Source organism: Stenella coeruleoalba, assembly GCF_951394435.1.
Source record: "Stenella coeruleoalba genome assembly, chromosome: 12".
In the NCBI taxonomy this organism is placed as follows: domain Eukaryota; kingdom Metazoa; phylum Chordata; class Mammalia; order Artiodactyla; family Delphinidae; genus Stenella; species Stenella coeruleoalba.
This window is the reverse complement of record NC_137158.1, coordinates 80,318,456-80,342,331: the sequence shown is the minus strand read 5'-3', so window position 1 is coordinate 80,342,331 and position 23,876 is coordinate 80,318,456. Positions and strand designations below refer to the sequence as shown.

At 39.3% G+C, this 23,876-nt stretch overlaps 1 protein-coding gene across 7 annotated transcripts in view; it reads right to left on the bottom strand.

Annotated features, from left to right (window-relative positions):
• Positions 1-23,876, bottom strand: part of ARID1B (AT-rich interaction domain 1B) — a 412,486-nt gene that overhangs the window by 121,930 nt on the left and 266,680 nt on the right. For all 7 annotated transcript variants that reach the window (XM_079939553.1, XM_079939554.1, XM_079939557.1 and 4 more), the window contains one exon: positions 1,135-1,378. In XM_079939553.1, coding sequence (XP_079795679.1) covers positions 1,135-1,378 — 244 coding nt within the window. The remainder of the gene's footprint in view (positions 1-1,134; positions 1,379-23,876) is intronic.

The following is a 23,876-nucleotide window of genomic DNA, read 5'->3' as shown; positions in this document are numbered from 1 at the left end:
AATCCAAAAAGAATGATTTAAAATACATTCAGAGAATATCTGAGGCTGGGGAGAGTTATAGGGCTGAAGAAAAGGAAGGAACACACAGGTAGAAACAACACTGGCAATACTCCAGTTCTTAAATTGGATCGTGAGTCATGAGTACTCATTTGAGTTACGTTTCATAATTAGCATTTTTCATACGTTCATACATATGTTTATACACATACAACATGTATTTAAAATATAAAAGGAGCAAAATAGTAAAAAGGGTTAAAACTGCCACCCATGTTTTTAAGATAATAGAACAACCTATCAGGAAATTTATCAGCAATTCAATATCAATTCTGATAGATTAGTAAAAAGTACTTTTCTGGCAGCCAGCCACCTGCATCACGCTAGCAAAATTTACACAGAAAAAAAATTACACCTACTTTGCAGATAAAGGAAAGCTAGTTGCTTGGTGGGTTTGAATGAATGATGTTTGATATAAGAAAGACAGCTGGGACAGGATGAGGCAACTGACAAATAAGTAAACAAATACATAACCCCACGCACATAATAAAGGAAGCAAAAGATACAGAAGTAGTATGACTACTGAAATAGCTGAATGCAAGAGGTTAATTAGAACATGCACTTCTTATATAAAAATTAGAAGGCAAGAATTTGTATAAATAACAAGGCCTTGAATGTGTGCTGGCAAATTAAGACAAGAAGTATAAACACTAAAGATATTTTAGAAAATAACTGCCATGGTATAAATTAAATAGAAGCCTAAAAACTAAGGCTAGTGCTACCCATGATCTCACTTTCGTGGCACTTATCCACACAGAAGCTTAGTTAACAGAATCATCACAAAACATATGCTAAGAGAATAAATAATTTTCTGGCATAAGCTAAGGTAAATGTGCGAACTGAAAATATCAAAGTAATTGCTGATTTTATTAATTAGGTGTTTACAGTCATTAGTCAAGTATATTTAGGAACTGGGATGCTTGTATACTTTGGTGATAATTCAGAGCTATGCTCCTAATATGTGGTCCCATCATTAGGTTTTTAAATAGTAAAAGAAATAATGGTATGCATGTTGTTATTGATGAACACTAGGTCTGTATTTACTACAGAGTAAAATAATAATCATTAAGAAGTGAGTACCTGGAATACTTGCAGGAGAAATTGGGCCAGATCGTGACTGGTTGCTTCCTACAGGAGAGCCGACAGGAGAAGGCGATGGGCCCCCAGGGATGCTGGAGAGATGGGGAGATGCGTGTGGAGAGAAAGGCGACTGAGCTGGGTTGCTCTGATCCCCTTGGCTGCTCGTGGACCCGGATGCACTGACTGCTGAGCTCAAAGTTGCTTCCGTTCCCGTGGGGAGGTCATCAATGGAGCCAGACAGGTCCTAAGAAAGAAAGAAATAGCATGCATTTATAGAATAACACATATTTGGACCAATACCTGTTCAGAACACTATTTGAAAATCATAACAATGCCCCCTTCAAAGTTTTTCTAGATAACGCCCAAAATTCAGAGCACGGCCACTTGTTATTAGAAGACTTTAATGAGGTCTCTTGTAAGTTGAACCCATAGGATCTGATCTATTGCTAAAAAGTGAGTAAAGTTGTACCTCCCTTTCACTGAACTATCCTATAGCTTTCCTGTAAGCTGTCAGCATCTAGTCCAACAAACCTGTCAAAGAGTCACAGGGAAAGCACTTTATGCGGTGATGTACCATCCGAATGGAATGCCTGATTTGTAAATGATTACTTCAGTAAGCTGAAAACTATAGGCTTTGGATCCTCCTAGTTAGAAATCAACATTGGAGGACTGTCTGAATTTCAAACTATGATCTTCTAACGTAATAGTCAAAATTGTAACCAAACCTTGTGGTGAGAAATTCTTACATTTTAGGTAATTGCAAAAGTGCTCTTATAGTAAAAGAGTGATGTGTATTTTTATCTCATACTGTGACAATAAATCCCTTTGAAGTTATGTTGGCAGAAATGAGTCCTAATGTTATAACTTACTTTTTATACAGTTTTAAGCTACACAAACAATCTTTAAGGTCCTGTAATTTTATCATAACAACCTCTAGGCAGTTATTAAAATCCTCATTTGACAGACACAGAAACCAAAGATCAGAGAGTCAAGGTTATTGTTACTAGTTACACCACTGAGGACAGGCGACATCTGCTAAAGATTATGAAGGGAGGTCGAGAGAAGAGGAAGGAGGAAACTGTCTTCCACACCCTCATCAGAGTGAGAGGACAGAGCCTTTACTCTGTCTTGCTCATGGCTGTGGCACTAGGGCATGTGCCACGGCCCCCACCAGCAGGAGTCAGTACATCAGTGCAGGCCTGCCGCAATGGCTGGGCTCCCAGATCACTAAGTCTGCAAACCCAGGTGAGGCCCGGAGCTAGGTGCTGAATGAGCCCTAAAGACTGAGAGGCAGGATAAAAGATATTTGTCTTGATAATCTAGGACTAAATACTGCAGAATGGGATCAGAAATACCAGGTTATGCTACTGTCTGCAAAGCATATTCAACACTAATTGACATCTTCCACTCATGCAATTTTATTAATGTTTAATTTTACCTCACTGCTTACTACTGGGACTGCTGAAACTAGGGCTTTGGAAACTGGTGGAGGAAGATGCTTAGGATTGGAAGAACGAATCTAGACCAGGAAGTACAAAGGGGGCCAGGTAAAGCAGAGCTGGTTAGAGCTCTTCCGGGTACCCCAAAATGTCACAAAGCAAACTCAGGATCAGGATCCTAGGCTCCTGGAAAGTTTATCTGTTAACCATCTGTTATATAATTAACTTCTCTTTTATTAACAGCAAAATTGCCAATGATTAAAAAACACGTTCTAAAGAAGAGCTGATGAAAATCTCACAAAAAAATGAATGTTACAGAAAAACAAAAATTTCTTATGCTAAGAAGAATAACATTTAAGTAAAACAGAGTAATCTTCAATGTCATATAACTGAGCTTATAAGTAAGAAACATTAATAGTAGCAGGTGATTGAAAATATCACCTCCTAGAAAAAGTATCATCTCCAAAATAAAATGGGGCAAACTGAACCACATTTTCAGAATTCAGAGAAAAAATATATCAACATCTCTACTTAGGGCACGTGAGATGCATGATTTTGCACATGTTCAGCTGGTAAAACATTGTATTCAGCTTGATTACTGGGCTCAACAATAGTTCGATTCAGACTTTCAGAATTTTTTGTGAAGCCAGGTAGAAACAGAGGAAGATTATTAAGCAAGTAATATGCTACATCCAATGTAGAAAGTATTCACACTTCAGCAATCAAGGCAATTACCTGAGTTCCTGGAAACAAAACTTAAGCTAATAGATGTGTGCACATGCACACATGCAGAGGTGCTGAATGCTGAGAGGGACAACAGGACAGGATTCCACCCATTCCTCCCACCCCAGGCTGAATGCTGAGTTGCCTGACATCTGCCCCCCACCCCATCCCCACCGTCTCAGAGCCAGGGAGGGCGGGGGGGTCTAGAAGAGTGGCTGGGTCCTGGGTAATTCTTAAAGCATTCCCTTCCTAACCTGATATAACCAATTCACAGAAGTGCGAAGGGACACACCTGTGGGCTCCAGGACAAGGCAAGCTATGGCCTGAGGGCTAAAAGCAGACCCTACCTATTCCGGCTCCACCTGTAAGCCAAACATTTTTAAATGACTGAAAAAAAGTCAAGAGTAATATTTTGTGGGGCTTCCCTGGTGGCGCAGTGGTTGAGAGTCCGCCTGCCGATGCAGGGGACACGGGTTCGTGCCCCGGTCCGGGAGGATCCCACATGCCGCGGAGCGGCTGGGCCCGTGAGCCATGGCCACTGAGCCTGTGCTCCGCAATGGGAGAGGTCACAACGGTGAGAGGCCCTCGTACCACAAAATAAATAAACAAACAAACAAACAAATAAATAAAAAAGAGTAATATTTTGTGATATATTAAAAATATTTGAAATTCAAATTTCGGTGTATACAACATCTTACCGGAACACAGTCACAGCCATTCCTTTTATGTATTGTCTATGGCTCCCTTTGGGCCACAGTGGAGACCTTGACAGAGATGGTAGCCCTCAAAGCCTAAAACGATTTACTATCCGGCCCTTACAGAAAAAGCGTGCCGACCTGCGGTATCTAGTATAGCGTCTAATGCCTTTGCCTCTTCCTTGGGGGAAACAAAAGAAGGACAGGCCTCAGCTGAAATGCATGGTGACCTGTGTGTCAGGAATTATACAAGCTTCACCAAGAACAGGGACCGACTCCACATCTACACCCGCCTGGAAAACCTGAGTGGGAGCCACACAGAATTTTCCTCTTTAACGGTATCAGCCCCTGGTTAAGAATGGGTGGTGGGCTCCGTGCACAGATATACTCTCTAATACCTAACAAATGTATATCATGCATGAATAAGGGTCCATCACATAAGAATCAGTTGGGAGGAAATATGCTTTTCATGATTTCTTTAAAGAAAAAAACTTGGTGCATAACTAGATATAAAATCTTTATCTTCTATTATACTACGATACAGAATTCAACAGAAAAGACAACATAGATTCAGTTTTTAAAGACATCACTATTTGAAGTTAAATAATTTTATGCAAATCTTTCTTCATAAAAAAACAAACTGTTACTTTGAAAATTTTAAAATTCTCTACAGTACCTATAAATTCCTTCCCTGTCCTCCCTTAAAATTCCATGTCATGGTTGAAAAAGTGACACGGATGGGTGTTAAGAGAGCTTCATTCAAGCTGCAAAGGCATGAAAAACATTTCTGTTGTTCAACAAGCTGATCGAAGAAATATCAAGAGAAAAATATAAAAATGGTGGCTTTCTTAGTGTTCACAAGTCATCAGAATTTCAGTGCTGACTACACCTCAGTGTAACAGAAGAGTAATAAAAAGATATAATTTCTATATTACTGTTATACACACACGTATCTTTTATATGTAAATTATAGAGAAATATTCCCGCCCTGCAGATACTTAGGGTATCCATATGTATAGCTATCTTAAAACGTTAATAAAAGAAGTTCAACAGTGGTTTAAACATTCAGCCTAGTTAACAAAGAAGCTCTGTAACGAATACCCCTCTAGAGGACAATTTAGTCAGCAGGGCACCAACTCTATTCTTCTTTTATAAGTACTATCAGATCTATGAGGCCTGTGAAGAACAGAGAGACCTTACTGCATCTCATTCTAACCAAGCCACCTTCAAGCTACAGTGCTTCCATTTATCTTGCTGGAAAGCTGGCAGGTAAGGTAATTGCAGGGAGGACTCTTTTAAGGGGCTGGAGTCCCCCTGCCCCACAGCATTCCTTACATCCTTCCTCTTTATTGATGGAATGACTGCTAAGGCAATGACTTCATGGGCTCATGCATAGTAAATTCAATATTTTGCCATGACAATTTGATTTGGCAAAATCTTGCGATCAAGTTCGGTTTTCAATATCTGACATCACTCAGAATGCCGAATACTTTCCAGCACACCCAAAATAATACAACCCCTACTATCAGTGGTTAGTTTATATTCAGAAAATCAATGCCGCTTTTTGGAAAAGCTTGTTTTACTTTAAAATTTAATTTAAATGCAAGTTCCCTGCAAAGACTTTCCCCTCTGTAACCATCATCCTTCCACCCTCCGCCCATGTAAAATTTTCATTCTAACCCAAGTGACAAGTACAAGAGATTTCACTGTGCTTAGAACGAAATGCCACCGGGGAGCAATAACAATCCTATCAGACTCCGACAAGAGAAACACTTATGAACTAACATAGAGCACAAATATGTTCCTGATTGACATGACGGGATAGGGTGGGGGAGGGCAGTGACAGAGGAACGTATATAAGAACATGCCAGGAAGGAGCACAGGAGGAATTTTTAGAGATCTGCAAATATATAAAATAGACATACAACATTAAGTATAAATATGTCTGCATACTATATATGATCCTCCCTAAAAATACTTGATGTTCATATATTATGACTTACTACCTCTAGAGACATCTTTGGTTTTGATGGTAATCAATTTATCTGATAAGTTAGTTTACTAAGGGATACATTCAGTCAATGCTGGTGATGTCTTACTGTCTTGAACTGGGAATAAGCTAGAAAATTTTACTCCCTTGTTTAATTAAATAAGTGGGTTTTTTAAAAAAGCAAATCAACTCCAAAATACTCTCAGCTACGGTTCTCAATACAATTAGTTGACGGTGTTATATCAGCCACTGGTAGAAAACTGCAAAGCGTCACACACACTGGGCATCTCTTGCTCAGAAGTGCCCCAAGAGAGGATGAGGATAAACACTGAATTAGAAACAGAGAGGATATTTCAATCAATGAGATGAGTTCAGGTCTCCTGTTTAAGGATTTTTATACGATACAGTTAATGATTTCTCATTGTGACTTCCCATGGGCTTGAAGCACAGGTTAAAATGGCAGCCTGATGGTCTTTCAAAAAGTCTCTCATGATCTTCAAACGCAGAAATAGTGTCTCTTCTCCTTTTTAGAATATTGAATATCAAATCCTGGCATGCGGTTTTTCTTTTTCTCTCTCCAACTAGACCCTAACTTTCTTAAGGGCAGTGACTCCTCGTGCCAGGTCTGGTGTTAGAGAGGAGCATTTGACTGGTCACTGGTCAGTGCCACTGAATTTATAAGCTCTACAGTAAAATGCAGCTGCAAATACTGTACAAAGTAAGCCAGCACGCGCACACATTTCTGAATATTTACCATAAATGCTCTAGTGAAAACGACTGAGATCGCTATTAAAATTTACCACTGAATTCTCGGCCCTCTGTTTCCAATTAGCATCCTGGAGGCCAAGCATCTAGCCTCGTTAGATGCTTAGCTCTTTGGAAACACACTGTAAAATCACTTCATACCCTCCAACCTTATTTTAGAACTATCATTTCAGACATGGGATACAAATACACCTTGAAGTTGATATTAGAATTGAGCCAATAATTTGACTGACATATATACACAAAAGGAAAAACCTCACAGTGACTGTTTAATTTCCATGATGTTTGTAGGCTTCTTTTCAGCACAAACCCATGTAACAGTGCATTTCAAAGACGCCCACCAAAGTCCCTGCTGCTTTCATTTGTCTAGACAGCAAATGAGTTAAAAGCTTAGACTTCCTGTCTAAATGAATTAAAAAATGCAAAGGCACAGAAAGGCAGAATCCACAAAGAAAATCCTTCCAAGCACTAATTTTTAGGCCTGCAAAGCATCTTCTTACAAAGTTATATATATCTCCCTTTCTTCTTAAACATGTCCAATAACAAATATTTATCTCTTTGTTATATGTGACAATATATACAATCCTTAGCCTTAATATGTAGAAGGTCAACTGGAAAAAAAATATTTGATCTTAATTTAAAAATAGTCACAAGCTCAACAAATGACAAATTCATATCCAAAGCCAGGGATAACACAAGGAAAATTAATGAGTCAGAATTCATTTTAAGGGAGGTAGCCAAGAACCATTTTGGGGGGAAATTACTTTCACCTGATTCATTTGTATTCTTTCTCAAGCAAAGATTCCATTACGGGTAACTCTCATTTTAAAGGGACATATATAAGGATAATCAGCTAATCTGATACTTTACAAAAGCAGGCCTCAGAGTTAAGCATACTATCATAAGCAAAAATTTTTATAATGGTTATATTTCCTTTGATTTTAAAAAAATTCACACCCAAAATAAAAGCTATCCTCAAAGGTCCTTGGGTTAGAAACCCCTGATATGAAATGTGCTGTCATTCTAAATTTAGAAGTGGTGAACAATGTAAGTATGAAATATGCATCATGTAAGGGAATTTTTCTCCATTGCACAGGCCTCAGGGGGATCCTAAATTATTCTGTTTTTGAACTCTGCCCAGGAAGAGTCTCTGCTCTTCCACTATTAACAGCAGACATTATGTAGACCAGCAATAACAGCACATAGACCCGTAACCACAGTATGGGCAGTCTTAAACTTAAAAATAATTTGGTAAGAAAATTTATTTTACAGTTATCTTTTGGTTGCATGGAATTTGGGATTAACACTGTCCTCTTGGTTACCATCCTAGGCTACCCTTTCAGGTGATGATGATGACGTTCATGATCACGATGATTTGATGTTTAGCGATAACAACTGTGACTACCATTCTCCATAGCAGAGATATTATGTACATTTTCTTTCATGAGGAGACTACAGCGCCTTGTGAGCTCCAGTCCATTGTTCCTACCAGGCAAAATGTTTTTTAACTGATTTCATTGTCCAAAATAGCCAGGACCCTTCTCGACCTCAAGTCAAGGCCCAAATCAGTGCTGAAAACACTAAAAAAGACTCACATATGAATAAGTGCTGGCCCTTTGTTATTTCTAAGGGCAATGGCATCTTAAAGAATATACTAATTAATACAAATGACAGACTACTGGGGGAAAATAAAACTATATAATAAAGTGAGAATACTGAATAATTTGGGGAGAGATATTTGTACTGAGTCTTACCCTTAGGCAGGCATGCCCTCTCTAAGGTTAGCAGATGGAGCTGCGGGGTGGGTAGGTGGGAGGCAGTAGGGGAAAAAAAGGTGGAAGACAGTTTTTACATGTGGATGACATTTTATGTTTAAGTTGGCCTGTACAGGTTGACCTTGTACACTTAAATGTCCTCCTTTCATGGAGTCTCAATGAAAAGAGACAAACAGCTAAACAGAAATTCTAAGAAAAAGCGAACTAACAAGTGTGGAATAAAGAATGGTACGTCTCAGCCAGCGCACATCTGCCCAGGGGCTGCTGTCTGACACAGGTCCAGACTAGGAGTGAAGGTGTGCCCTGTGGACAAATGGAGGGCAGAGAGAACAATGTGTGAAGGCAAAAAACACTAAGGGAGGCCATGCCCCTTGGGAAGGGTGAGGAGATCAGAGAGGCTGGAAAAGCAGAGCGAGAGAGGATGAGGCTGAAGAGGCAGTTGTGAATGACTTCATATGCCCACGCCAAGGAATACGGGCTTACAGTTTTAGGAACTAGGGGGCCAACAGAGGTCTGAAAGGTGAGTTTTAATATTATCAAACAAACAGACAAAAAAATACAGTGGGTGCCAAATGAGAATTGATAAACGTTTTAAGCCAAAAAAAAAAAAACCCTTGTTTTCAAATGTTTATGAACAAAGAATGCTTTAAATGTGATTAAAATGACAGGTACCATTCAAAAATAAATTTGTAAAACTTAAAAAAAAAATCTATATATTTTTAGCACTATATAACATTTAACAAGTAAATGAACAAAAACAAAAAGTGCCTCAATAACTACAGTCCAGGTTAAATATTAGCGTGCTTTCTAACTGCAATAATTTCACGAGGCTACAGGCATCCTATTCCTTTCATTTATATGTAAGAATTAACGGATAAAATGAATTGAAGGGTAATAGCCTTTACCCTTAAAACAGCACAACAGTGTCTAAAAACTAATTATGAGTAACATAATTTAACAGATTATGTTCTTTAACTATATATTCTATTCCAAATCGGTGACTCTGAAGACATTTAGTTACAAAGGAGGAAAATCCGCTCATGACATGTAGGGGCAGGGATGTGGGTTTATGGGTTGGTGCTTTACAAATATCAATGCCAGGTATGAAACTATAAGTATGAATGACCCACGTGCTTTGAAAGCAAATGGACAAACTAACAAGATCCGTAAATATGTAAGATTTAGAGTTTGTCTACTGATATGAGGTCTTATTGCTGAAAGTACATCATAAATTTTTATGGCAGAAGAGCAATCAACACCAACTTTTTTGCATCTCTCATGGTAAAAAACAAAAAAACCCCGACTATTGTTTACCTAGAAGTACAATGCTTAGCACATAGAAATTCTGAAAATAAAACTTAAAAACAAAGTGGCATGAACCCTCAGGAGACATCTATTTCTTCAGTATATAGCAATGAAATACTTTAAAATAGTAAGACGTATAGGAACTGCAAATAAATTAGCAACTTAAAAAAACAAAAACAAACAAACAAAACCTCACAAATTGTACCGAGTCTACATGGAATAAAGGGAAGTTCTGTCACAGAATAATGCTAAAACTTCGGTTTTTTTTTTTTCTTTTTTGGGGTACGCGGGCCTCTCACTGTTGTGGCCTCTCCCGTTGCGGAGCACAGGCTTCGGGCGCGCAGGCTCAGCGGCCATGGCTCACGGGCCCAGCTGCTCCGCGGCATGTGGGATCTTCCCGGACTTGGGCACGAACCCATGTCCCCTGCATCCGCAGGCGGACTCTCAACCACTGCACCACCAGGGAAGCCCTAAAACTTCGTTTTTTGACATTTTCTGCAGTCACGTGGAGCCCTATGAACATACATACTTGTTCTACATCCTTCACTGGATTTTTAAAACCTTTTGTTTTGAAGTGACTTTAGACTTACCCCAAAGTGGCAAAGACAGTACTCACTGTTCTTTCACTCAGTTTCCCTTAACGTTAACATTTTACATAGTAACCACGGCATGTTTATCAAAACTATGAACTTGACATCGGTACAATACTATTAATGAAACACAGACTTAATTTGCATTTTACCAGCCTTGCCAGTAATGTCCGTCTTCTGGTCCAGGACCCAATCCAGGATACATGTCACATTTATTCACCTTGTCTCCTTAGTCTCCTCCAGTCTGTGACAATTTCTCAAATCTTTCCTTGTTTTTCACAACCACGACACATTTGAAGAGCGCTCCTGAGGTATTTTGTAGAATGTCCTTCAATGTGCGTCTGTTTAATGCTTTCTCATGGTTAGGCTGGGGTTATAGATTTTGGGGAAGAATACCACAGAAGTGAAACCTCCTTCGCAAAGCAACATATAGGGGTATGATATCAACACGACTTAGTACAGGTGATGTTGACTTGGATCACCTGGTTAAGGTGCTGTGTGCCAGGTCCCTCCACTGTCAAGTTGCTCTTTTGCCCTTTCCACACTCTGTTCATGAGGAGGGAGTCACTGAACCCAGCCACACCCAAGGGAGGGCAATTAAATTCCACCTCTTGGAGGAGGCTTATCAAAGAATTAGTGCATGCATGTTAAAGCCACACAGTAATTAGTACATATTTGCGGGGATATATTTGCAACTATGCACGTATCTGTTTCACCTTCAAGTTTTGCCTAATTTTAGTATTTATCAGTCGATCTTGCCTGCAGCACTACTCTAGTGTTCTAATAGTGTTGATTTTCTATTTCCTTCATTCCTTTTACATTTATTATCTGGAATTCTTATGTAGGTGGAGATGTCCTGTCTCCATTCATTTTTACATGGTCAAGACAATCGTCTTATACATCTTTTTGGTGCAACTTAAGTTCCTTTATGATGATTAGGTGATAGTAGTAGTACCTCCAATCGAGATTTCATGATCATAAAATATGGGAGAGAGAAAACTATGCACTCTTTGCTTTTCCAGACACAGCTAGAAGCATATAACTTAGTATAATCACTTCGGACAACAATTCGTAAGCATCTTGTAAAGCTAAAGACGCATCTATCTTATGACCCAGAATGTCCACTCCTAGGTTTATACACTGGCACATGCATATATATACAAGCACAGTAGCATTGTTTCAGTACTGTAATAGTAAAAAAAAAATGGAGACAATCTGATTTTCCAGCAATATAAAATCAAGAGATATATTCAGAAAATGGGATACCATACAGCAATGAAACTGAATGAGCTAGAACTAAAAACGTTAATAGGGGGCTTCCCTGGTAGCGTGGTGGTTGAGAGTCCGCCTGCCGATGCAGGGGACATGGGTTCGTGCCCCGGTCCGGGAAGATCCCACATCCGCAGAGCGGCTGGGCCCATGAGCCATGGCTGCTGAGCCTCCGTGTCCGGAGCCTGTGCTCCACAACCGGAGAGGCCACAACAGTGAGAGGCCCGCGTACCGCAAAAACAAACAAACAAAAATGTTAATAGGAAGCTCACAAACAATACTGATAGAAAACTGAACAAAAATCTCAACGTAGCAATACTGAACTAATACAGAAGAGATGGAACAAAAAGAAAGTAGTGGACTGTTAACCTGGTAGTGGAAATTCAAAGTCTAGAGCAGCAGCAGTTAAGCAAAGCTCAGAAGAGGTAACGGGAGTGGGAGTAGCATTGTCTAAGGATTAGAGGGGAGAACGAAACGAACCGCTGCACTGTCCACTCAATTAAGCCCCACTTCCTTCCAAGACCCGTCTGTTACTATCCTGGTACAGTCTCCCCTGACATCTACAGCACCAGAATGAGCTACACAGCTCCTTCCTCTATGATCCCACATCGTATTTATCAACTACAGAACTTCCCGTGTTAAGTTTTAATGAATTGTTAGCATCTGCTACAATGCAAACTCTGGAGTAGGACCACTTACATTCAAACTTCGGCTTTGACACTGACCCTGACCGTGGGCAACATACTTAACCTTTCTGTGCCTCACTCTCCTCATCTATAAAATGGGGGAAATACTAGTATCTGTCAAAAAGAGTTGTTGTGAGAATTAAATGAGAAGTTATACGTAAAAGAATTAGCCCAGTAGGATCTCCGTTAAGTGTAAGCTATTATCATTATTAACCATAAGGGAGAGGCAGTGGGTTAGAGAGCCCGAACCGTGTGTCACTGGGGATACAGTGCAAGACAACAGTGTTACTGGAAGCAAGTGGCTGAACAGTGAAGAAGAGGCAGGGAAATGTGCCCTCCCCATGTTTCCTGATCCCAGGGGGTACCGGTGAAGGCTCTGCAGGCCCTAGGGGAACCAAGTCGAGCAAGAGTTAGGAATCCGGTTAAAAAAAACGGAAACCCAGACAGTAGCAACCAAAGAGAAGGGGAATTATGTGTAGAAGAGGTAGGTTTTTTTGTTTAGTTTTTGTTTTCCAGGTGTCCGCTCCATCATTCATAAGCTCTTTAATGAGTAAGACAAAGACGGCCTGCACCGTTTATGAACACAGGTTTTCAACAATAATCCTATCAATGAAGTTATAACAAATATTTGAGTACTGGAAAGTGGTTAAGAAGAACACCCATCATGACTCACTATTTAAGAATCACAAATGCAAAAGTATTACCACAGAGAGACCATTATGCTGTAGAAGAAAGAGTGCCGGCTGCAAGAGGAGTTTAAAGCTCGGTGCCACCACTGATCAGCTATGAACAAGACAATCCAAACTTTTATTCAGTTGTAAAATGGGGATTATGATGTTTATTATCTCAATCACTCAATATAATGAATAAAGCAAATGATATGGAAATTGTGAAGAATATCACTTTTAAAACATAAGATGGGGCTTCCCTGGTAGTGCAGTGGTTGAGAGTCTGCCTGCCGATGCAGGGGACACGGGTTCGTGCCCCGGTCGGGGAAGATCCCACATGCCGTGGAGCGGCTGGGCCCGTGAGCCATGGCCGCTGAGCCTGCGCGTCCGGAGACTGTGCTCCGCAATGGGAGAGGCCACAACAGTGAGAGGCCCGCGTACCGCAAAAGAAAAACCAAAACATAAGATATTATTTCCTGAGGCTTATTTATATATTAGATACAAGATTCAAATCACTTGTTTTAAAGAATAAGTCAGAAATATAATAATAATGAAATAAATACTTAGGCCATATCAATTCAAATCACAATCTCCTTCCTTAAATTCATATCACCCTTTGTATTAATGTCAAAAAATGTAAAAACAAGAGTTGTTTCATTTCTTCAGTGTTAAAAATTTGAAGGAAGTTTTAAATTATCTTGTTAGGGGCTCCCCTGGTGACACAGTGGTTGAGAGTCCGCCTGCCGATGGAGGGGACACGGGTTCGTGCCCCGGTCCAGGAAGATCCCACGTGCCGCAGAGCGGCTGGGCCCGTGAGCCGTGGCCATTGAGCCTGCGCGTCCGGAGCCTGTGCTCCGCAACGGGAGAGGCCACGACAGCGAGAGGCCCGCGTACCGCAAAAAAAAAAAAAAAAAAAAAAAATCTTGTTAAACACGGAAAGAGTCTAATAGCTTCAATAACAGAAAGTGTTTTTATATTTCCACTGGAATCATTTTTAAGATGCCTGAATTTTTTAGAAAAAAGTAGAGAATCCAGAATTTTTTTTTACATGATTAGCCTGACTGCATTACAGATGGAAATGCTGTGTAAAGGCTATTTTTATATTTTAAAGTGAAATGCAATACATGCAACACTCCCCCCAAAGCCAAACTTAAAAACATGCATTTTTCTCATTTTCAGTTATGATTTACAGACTCACTCAGATGAGAGGTTGTTTTCACCCTTGTACAGGGGCAGCCGGTCACTCAACACCTCAAGTGCTAGCACTGAAGGACACTTTTACATAACAAATCTCCCTAAGAGCATATAACCATTTTATAATATAACCATTTTATAATATATTACTTCAAACTACTGCTTGAAAGGCGCTGGTTATAAACCTATTCACGGTTTCAGACAGGAACTTCTAGTACCAATAATAACAACGATGATGAGGATCATAGTATCAGTAAAGAAGGGCCTGAGTTAGGCCTTGAAGTCCAGCATGTTTCACACTCAACCACACCACCTCCCAACAGAGCCATTTGTGTGCTAGGCAAGGGTATGAGGTACTGTACCTCACACGGACAGGTTAATTATCCTGTTGCTTGGAGCGTGTTCCCAGGCCAACAAGAAGAATAGAGTTTTCTCTGATGACCACTTTAAGTGGTCTCAAAGACGGCATAAACAAATTAAGACACAGGATTCTGAAAGGCAGAAGGGTAAAATTCACATTTCCTTAGCCTTCTAAAACCTTTGAACAAGGGAGACACCCAAATAACCTGACTCGCAAGCCCATCACATTGCTGAATTGCTGTTTATCCCAGTAAATCATACGTTTTGAAATAAAATTGGACTTAAACTCTTCATCAACCTAAAAATCCCTGGAAAGTGCTATGAAGCCTCCTTCTGAATCTCTACATCTTATTCCCCTCCTCTAATGACTTACTTTTAAAATGCGTTTATTAGATGTTAGTTTTCTCTTGAATATTTGTATTGTATTGGGGGTGGGAGCTTGCAAGGAATCGGGCTCTGGAACCACAAAGCTGCCCCCAACGCTAGCTGCTCCCTCACTGACTCAGAGGACTCAGGCAAGCGACTGAGTCCCATCAGCTGCCACCTCTCATCCGCACGCAGTACAGGGACAACAGAAGTAATGACCTCACAGTGCTGGGTGGGGTTAAATGAGGTAAATGCTCTGCATAAAGCACTAAGCATGCTGCCTGGCGCCAGATAAGTGCTCATTAAATATTTACTGTAATGTAGGTACACAGTAATAGTGTAGCGGTTAAAAGCATAAATTCTGGAGTAAGAGCAGTTTGAAATCAAGTCCCGGCTCCATCGTTTCTTCACCTAATCCTGGGTAAGTTACTTAACTTCACTGAGCCTCAGATTCACCATCTAAAATAGGAGGGAAATATTAATAACGCCATGGTGAGGACTACATATAATTATGAAAAATAAGTATTAAGCATATAGTAAATGTTCAATAAATAGTTGCTATGTATATAAATGCATATATACACATATAACCATACACACATTTCAAATATGTATGTTTTATAAAAGCCCTGTTTATAATGTAAAATGCATTTTGAATACAGAATAAAGACTTTACAAATGACTTCTAGAAAAATATCTCACTTATAATAAGATGGATGAGTAAACAGCAGTGGCATGAAGGTATCCTTCTGTTCTTTAACAAATACTTAACAGATAATATAATGTGCGTTAGGAAAATAGTATAATATTAATTGTTAACATAACTAAGTAAAACAGCCTTTGGCATTTCTATAAAACGTAGTGTCACCAATTATAAACACTGCACAAGAAGGAGGGCACTGATGGGAAAAGGTAATCAGCCCAGGTTGTGAAGTCTTGGTTCAAATCTGTGCCATCAGTTCTTAGTGGTGTGAATTCGGCAAGTGAATTAATATCCCAAAGCCTCAGTTTCTTCACCTGTAAAATGGATCTGACTCAACGAGGCGGCAAGAACTAAATGAGTTTAATCAAGAATCCATTTAATAAATATTAGCCATCATGAGTTTGATTTTTATTACGTCACATAGTATCCAGATAAATTTAAAACAATATTTCTCGTTCACATCTAGAAAACTACATGTTAAAATGGCAAAAAACTAGAAACCACTTAAATATGAATTTACTAGTGGGCTATCTAAAACTACATACTAATTATTAGAAATATATATTTTAAATAATGTAATTTTTACTGAGTGAAAATCAGTAGTAACAGCAGAAAAACAACTACTAGTATCTAATTTATGTAAAACAGTAGAAAATATTTCACGAACATATACATTTATGTATACGTGTAAAATATGTGTGTGTGCACATCTTTTTAACCCTTGATGCTCAACAAAATTTTAACAGTGGTTATTTTATGTGATTGGATCTGGGAGGATTTTCTCTTTCTTCCTTGTACTTGAGCAGTTATTTTAATAAATGCTGAAGTTTTTTGTGAAAGAAATAAAACAAAAGGCAAACCTACAGATTTCAACAGTCTTTAACAAAAGTCCATTTAAAAGACGGGAAATAGCTGCATAGTAGTAGCATTAAATCATATTAGTATTTTCAGAATAGATGTTAAAACTTAATGCAAAAGTATATGGTAATGAAATAATGAGACAAAGCTGGACAAATACAAATTATGTTCGCATGCATACTTTTCACATTCTTTCAGGCTAAGGTATTTTAATAAAATTTTCCTCATGGTCTTCATTAGCATGTACATGCACATGCATGTACATACTTCATGTACATACTTGAGTAAGATGGCGGAGGAAAACTTTAAAAATCAAATTTTAGGCAAACGGAATACAGCAAAAATATAAATATTGATTTTCATAGTACGGCCTTATGATACAGCAGGCCCCAGCCTGACAACGCAACCACTAAAAGTGATGAACACTTAACATACACAGACACAGGCACTTTTAGTTAAATGGGTTCCACGGAGCTGGTTCCCCACAGAAGCTGGCATCTTGAACCCAAGGAGTCTCAGAAGAAACAGAAGTCACATGTCTATCAATATTTTAGACAGAATCTAATACAACTGTAAATCTGTCATTGTTGGCAACACTGAAGAAGTAGGACCTGTTAATAGGAAACACTGAATACCACTGCTTCAGGTTTCTCTGTCTTCTATGGTCTAAATAACTCCATACAGAACACTGCCGTCAAAGGTCTCGCTGTAAGAGTTACATGTTCAAAATTATTGATTTCCTTTTACTTCCAAAGAAAACTACAATTGTAAACACAATTCTCTTTGTGAATTGATGCTTTTAAATCTATTTCCTTTGGAAATTGTAAAAGACAGCAAGCAACCTGAACACTTAAAAGTATCAAAATGGAGTTTAAATAATAAGCGAAGTATAAAATTATAACCGGAGGTAAATTTGTTCTACTGAGCTCACTTTAACTTCTAGAATGAGTAACCACATGTGACTGTTTAGGAGTGCCACAATGGTCCACCAGTTTGTAGACTGTGATATGACTTTCTACGATTTGTCCTAGTGTTGAATATACCTGTCTCTTCTTGCCTTTCTGTATGCTGTTCACTTCTGAATTTTCCTCAACACTGCTAAGTAGATAAGACATCGTATTAAGGAAAAGATGGATTTTGGCTCTGAGAATAAAAGCAATATACTTTTAAAGCATGTATATAAAGATTGGTGAAAACTACTTATGAATTAAATAAAAGAGGAGTGAAGGAAAAATGTAAAACTACAACAAGCATAGCAATCTGTTATGAACTGAATGAGTGCCAGTTTGTGGGCCTCGGGGCTCGGTAGGATTTCTCTGTACAGTGCCAAACTCCAACAATATTGTTATGGTTAGAAAGGAATTTCTCACGAGAGCTAACAAAGGCAGAAGGTCATAAATAAACCCAGCAGGATTGCCTTGTCAGTTCTCATTATTAGCGCTGCAGGTACTTGCTTTCCTGTGGGCTTCTTACAGGTTCATTTAAGTGTAAGAGTTCCTCCTTGAAAACTCAGATACTCATAAACAAAATGGTTCTTAATCCAGCAAAGAAAAATACTTGAAAAGTAAGAAAATAAGTAAGCAAGTAAATAAATATAGAAAGGACAGAAGCACGGCCAACGGCAGAGCTTAGCCTGGCATTTCCGAAAGCTGGAGCACCTTCAGTCCTGGCCTTCGCAGCCCAGCAGTGACCAACAGGATGCTCTGCTTTCTCACCACAATAACAGTCTGCAGAATTCTATCTGGGCAGGAAGTGAAGCTGAGCTCCTAAACTGATGCTGACATGTGTTATCAACTGAGGGAAGCACAGCTGTGTGATCATTACTGCAATTATGAAGTGACATTTAGTGTTAACTTTATTTTACTGAGGATTTTTAACTAGTAACAAAAAAAGGAGGTACAAATCTACTAATGACAGAGATGTTGATTTTTAGCAATTAAAAAATAGGAATGTATTATTGGGTCTCTAAAGATAAACATTACCTTTTGCATAAGGCAGATCTACATCTTAAGAGATCTTATCAATGCCTCTTAATAGAACAGAAGATTTAGTTTTGTAATATTTAAAAAGTGAGATGCAAACCTCAATTCTTTCTTAATTTTAAGTCCTTGTATTCTAAGAAGGGCTGAGAACAAACTTCCAATTATCCCAATACACATAATAATCCAACAGAGAAAAAAACCTGATAAACTTGATTCCATTTACTAAGTCAAAACGAAGACATATTTTTCTTCAGCAACAACAACATATTTCATGGTGTCATTTATTTTCTTTAAAAGGAAAAATAAAATAAGTATCTTTAAGTAATATAAACAAAGGAGAAATATATCAGAAAACTAAATAGAAAATAAAAATCCTCAGTAGTGCCACTATTTAGAGCTAACCAAATTCTAATATTTTGCCATATTTCCTTCTAGTCTTTTTTCTTAAGAAGAGCAAAACAGCATATCTTTTTTTTTTCTTTTTTTTTATTTATTTATTTTTAGCTGCGTTGGGTCTTTGTTCCTGCGCGAGAGCTTTCTCTGGTTGCGGCGAGTGGGGGCTACTCTTCGTTGCAGTGCGCGGGCTTCTCATTGCGGTGGCTTCCCTTGTTGTGGAGCATGGGCTCTAGGCGTGCGGGCTTCAGTAGTTGCAGCACTTGGGCTCAGTAGTTGTGGCTCGCGGGCTCTAGAGAGCAGGCTCAGTAGTTGTGGTGCACGGGCTTAATTGCTCCGTGGCATGTGGGATCTTCCCGGACCAGGGCTCGAACACGTGTCCCCTGCATTGGCAGGTGGATTCTTAACCACTGTGCCACCAAGGAAGCCCCAAAACAGCATATCTCTAAGCACAACGTGTATACAAAAATAAATAAGGCACCAACTGACCTGCCATCCTCTATCAAAAAAATGAACATTTCTCCCCAGCTGATTTTCAGTTTTATAATTTGTGAAGTTTTTATGTAATTGTAAATTTTAAAAATTCTAAGTGTCCCACATCACCCCCTTTAAGAGAATAATGAAAGTTTCCAAGAGTAGAAAGTTGTTCTCAGAGGCTAGGATGCTGGAATACCAATTTGTGCAGTTACTTAGTCAGTTACAGAAACTCGGCTATTAAGTGCGGGTGTGTTGTAAAGAAAGGTATGTTTGCAGAATTACTTTTCGCTGGCTTGCAGCCTCTCACTACCTACCACTCATGATTATTAGTGTCAAGCTGATGTTGAATTCTTCACAGAGAAAATTCTCCATGTTTGCTTTAGATACTGGCAATTGGTCTATGTTCTCAGCATTCACAGAGGATTGCCCTTGACTAGCATAACATCACGGGTACAAGGAACATGAATAAATGCTGAGAAGAGTAGTTTAAATGTCCAACAGTGGTAAGAAACTAAAACAGGCCTTACTTTACATTGGCGGGGAAAGGTGGGCTTTTCTAGAGAATATTTCTGAAGCAGCTAAGTTACTACATTAACTGTAGCCTGTATAAGAAATCTGTGGTGTTAAACTTGCAGTGGACCGCAAACGTCATATTACATTTTTCGATTAGTAGCTTTATAACCACGTAGCCCATCGTTGACAAATATTAGGCCATAAAGAGTTCTCAGGAACTTACTACTGAATATTCTGTCAACAGTAATAAATAGTAAAAACAAGGGTCCCAAATCTGACAGACTTAGGACATGAATAGTATATTAAAAAAAAAAGGACCTATTTTTAGACTTCAACAGCTAACTCATGCTAGTATTAACCAAACTAGACTTCACCAATTCTTAAGAGTTGTTAGGGCTCATATCCAGTATTTCAGGTACAAATGTGTTATTAGATAAATAATAAAACGTGGGGAGAGCGAAGTTTGGCTCCCTTGGAAGAGAAACCCTTACGATGGATTGTTATGAGCTGCACAGAATTTTCAGAACTAAACAAAGACATAGTAAACATTCACTCCTACCCTGCGTTTTTAAAATGTGAAACTGAGGTCCAGAGAGGCTAAATTATTTATTTCAAAACTATGCACAGGTTCTACAGACACAGACTACATTAGAATGCAGGTTTCTAGGTATCTTCGTTAAAACATTACTGCTGACACTGTTAACCTCACTCAAGATTTCAAAGGACAGAGTGTGCGTGCACGCACGCGTTACTGCTCACGAGAGCGCGCGTATATCTACTTACGCGTATTTTCTAAGTTATTATTTCACACTACGTATCTAGGTACCTGCCTCTATCTCAAAATCTCGTTTCACTTAGTGATAAGGATATGACTTTGTCAGTGATAAAAGGAAGAACAACATGCAAAACCATGTAGCAGAGATGTCCCAGGATGTACAACAGTAGGACAGTTTAATAGATCCTTTGGTGATTTAAAACAAATCTTTCATTTTCTAATTTGTACCCTTTGGTGAGCCTCACAGAATGTTTTCTCTCGTTCTCTGATTTCTTGTTCACTCCATCTCCTTGTGGGTGAATCACACTAGCTGACACACACAGGCCCATAAACCAAGAGGCGATAAAGTGGCACCTCAGAGGGCAAGAGCCTCCCATGGCCACAGAAAGACAGAATATACACATCCTCTTACCTTGCGACCTGACCTGGGCAGGAGGCCCGCCTCCAACACAGCAAAGGAACTCATGACTACATTCAGAGGGGATCCAAACAGTAAGAAGGTAAATGTATTTTAATCACTGAAACTGATAAAGCATCCGATTTTTTCATTCTGTCTGGCGACTACACCCACAGGATTCACAAGAGTGAAACAGAAGAGAAGCAAACTGTGAAGACAGACTGTTTTGTGAAATCATAATCCATGAAGTATGCCATCTGTGATCTAGCACAGTTCCCAACCTGCAATGGCTCCCCACTGCAATCTGATAGGGTAAATATTTTACAGAGTTCTGAAGTATCTATAATTGTTTTAGGTCTTAAACGTGTGGGGTACAGTGCAAACGGAATTTAAATTCCTGAGAACAGCGGAATTAACTGAACTTTTGGAAAAGCTGGCCACACGTGATACACGATTACATCCAGCAGAACAGAAGGACAGGAAGAAAAGGGCGAAGGAGAGACCAAAAGAAAATGGGAGGAAGTAACAAAGGGCAGGAGAATATAAAGCACAGGATAATATGCATAGTAAGTGTTGAAGTAGTCCCTGGATGAGCGAATGAATAGAACGATGACTACATGTGCAAAATAAAGCAAACGAAGTAGAGAAAGCTTTGGGCAGACCCGGCTAATAACAAATACTGCTTAAGATTTTCACCTTAAATCGGTAGGCTAAACAGCGGGGCAAACTCTACACATACATCTGGACACGAAGCACCTTTGTGAGAAGCAAAAAAAAAAAAAAAAAGTAGCCTTCTGGGCAGATGCAGCCCCACGGAACCACGGTGCCTCAGTGGAAGAAAACTGTAGCCCTTTCTCAGGGCTCAGGGGAGCAGGGAGACTCTGTCTTAGCAAAGTGCATCAGCCCGATTTCAACCCAGTTATTTCCCTCCAGAAGTGAGTGCTAGGTGCACCACCACGGCGACCCTGCTGGTACCACAGACGGCCACGACTTATCTGGTAAAAGACGAGCTGGGAAGAACCAGCAGTTAGGAGCTTGGGACTTGTGGTCTGACCCTGGTTCTCTTCTTATTTCTAATTACTAGTCATTCAGCCTTACGCATATTACTTAGACTCTCAAACTGAGGCCTCAATTTCTTCGCTGATAAACTGGTAGAAGTGTTAAATTTATGGTTATAATGATACAAAAGAAAGCACACAGAATAGTGCTTGGCATATAGTGGGAATATGATAAACTACAGCTATTTTTATCATATATTTTTATCCAAACCCTTTTGTCATTTAATCCTGACAGCAGTCAAATTAGGCGGGGACAACCAACTGCATTTTACACACGAGGAAACAGGCTCCGAGGGCGAGCTGCCTGGGCCATGAGTCCAGCCCAGCTCTCTGACTTCAAAGCCCAAGGTATGCCCACGTTTCCATGTTTCTCTCCTCGTTCCTCCTCCTGGTTATTCCTATTACGATGTCAAACAAAGGAAAGAAAAAAGCCAGAGTAGAAGAATAAACGTACTCTTATCAGTGTTTCTAGGATGAAAATCCTTTAACAATCCAAGTGCATCTTCTCCCTCTCCCAGCAAAAACCTCTTAGTTTTGCTTTGATGGAAAATGAAAATCTTCCCCGCTGCAATTAGCTCCCGGACCCTCTACTGGACTAAGGGAGTGGCAAAACACCACCGCCAGTGTTCTAACAAGTGGACTAAATGTGATTAATTTTTTGGAATAAAAGATGACCCTGAATCCAGACATAAGCTACCTGTTAAAGACCATAATAACATCATGCAAACAGGATGGTCTTCTGGCCTAAAAATGTCATTAGAATTAAGACTTTCTTCATTTAGATATTTAATAGAAGCTATTTTAAAACTAATATGCATTATTTGTCGGGACAATTTAAAATTCTGAGATTATCTACAGTCCTCAGAAAATGTATATATACAAGAAAATATATAAGGAAGAATAGTAAAAACAAAACTGAAACAAGTTGAACTATAATTTTCCTTTTCTCTGACATTCTTACAGGGTAACTGTTGAACTACTGATTTTTCAGTGCAAAGGAAAGAATACTCTCTTCCATGACACCCATCATTTCTAAAATTTCCTTTAATAGTCATATGAAAAAGTAAAAACTGATGTTGATATAAACTCCTTGAATAAGGTTTGTGTTTTCTTCACACAAAACTTTTAACATTTTAAAGCGAAGAAATAAGATCATTTTCTGTAGCGAAACTAAGTAAAGAATGGATTACCATTAGCGCCACGGACTCTGAGATATCACCGACTTTCATTCAGACAGGGCGGGGGGGGGGGAGGGCTGAGGGATGGAAGAGCATTTCCAGGGTTCTGGCGGGTTTTTTGCACGGGGTATCGATTGTACGCGTGCGTTCACTTAGGAAACACATCAAGCTGCACACTTGTAATTTTGTACTTCCTTGTACTTATATTTACATCGAAAAAACTGACTTCTGGACAACAACCACGCAGTCATTTGTCATGACACAGGAGAAAAAAGCAACAAACCAAAGCAAACCCAAACCACCCACCTCTGGAGTCCTGTCTCATCCTGATAGGTCAGCACTGACATGTGCTGAGCTCTTTTTTCAGTATTCTCCCTGAATATATGATCTGCTATCAGGAAAGCAAGAGTCCAATTTAAATGGAAGTTCCGATGGGTAGGTAATGGTTTGACCCCTGACCCCATCACCACAATTGTTCCACTTCTCTAATGACTTCCCTGCAGGGTTCATTTATCAGTTCTGGGTCAAAGACCAACATGCCCACAAGTCAAGGATTGACACAAGCAGCGCTCGAAGTATTTGG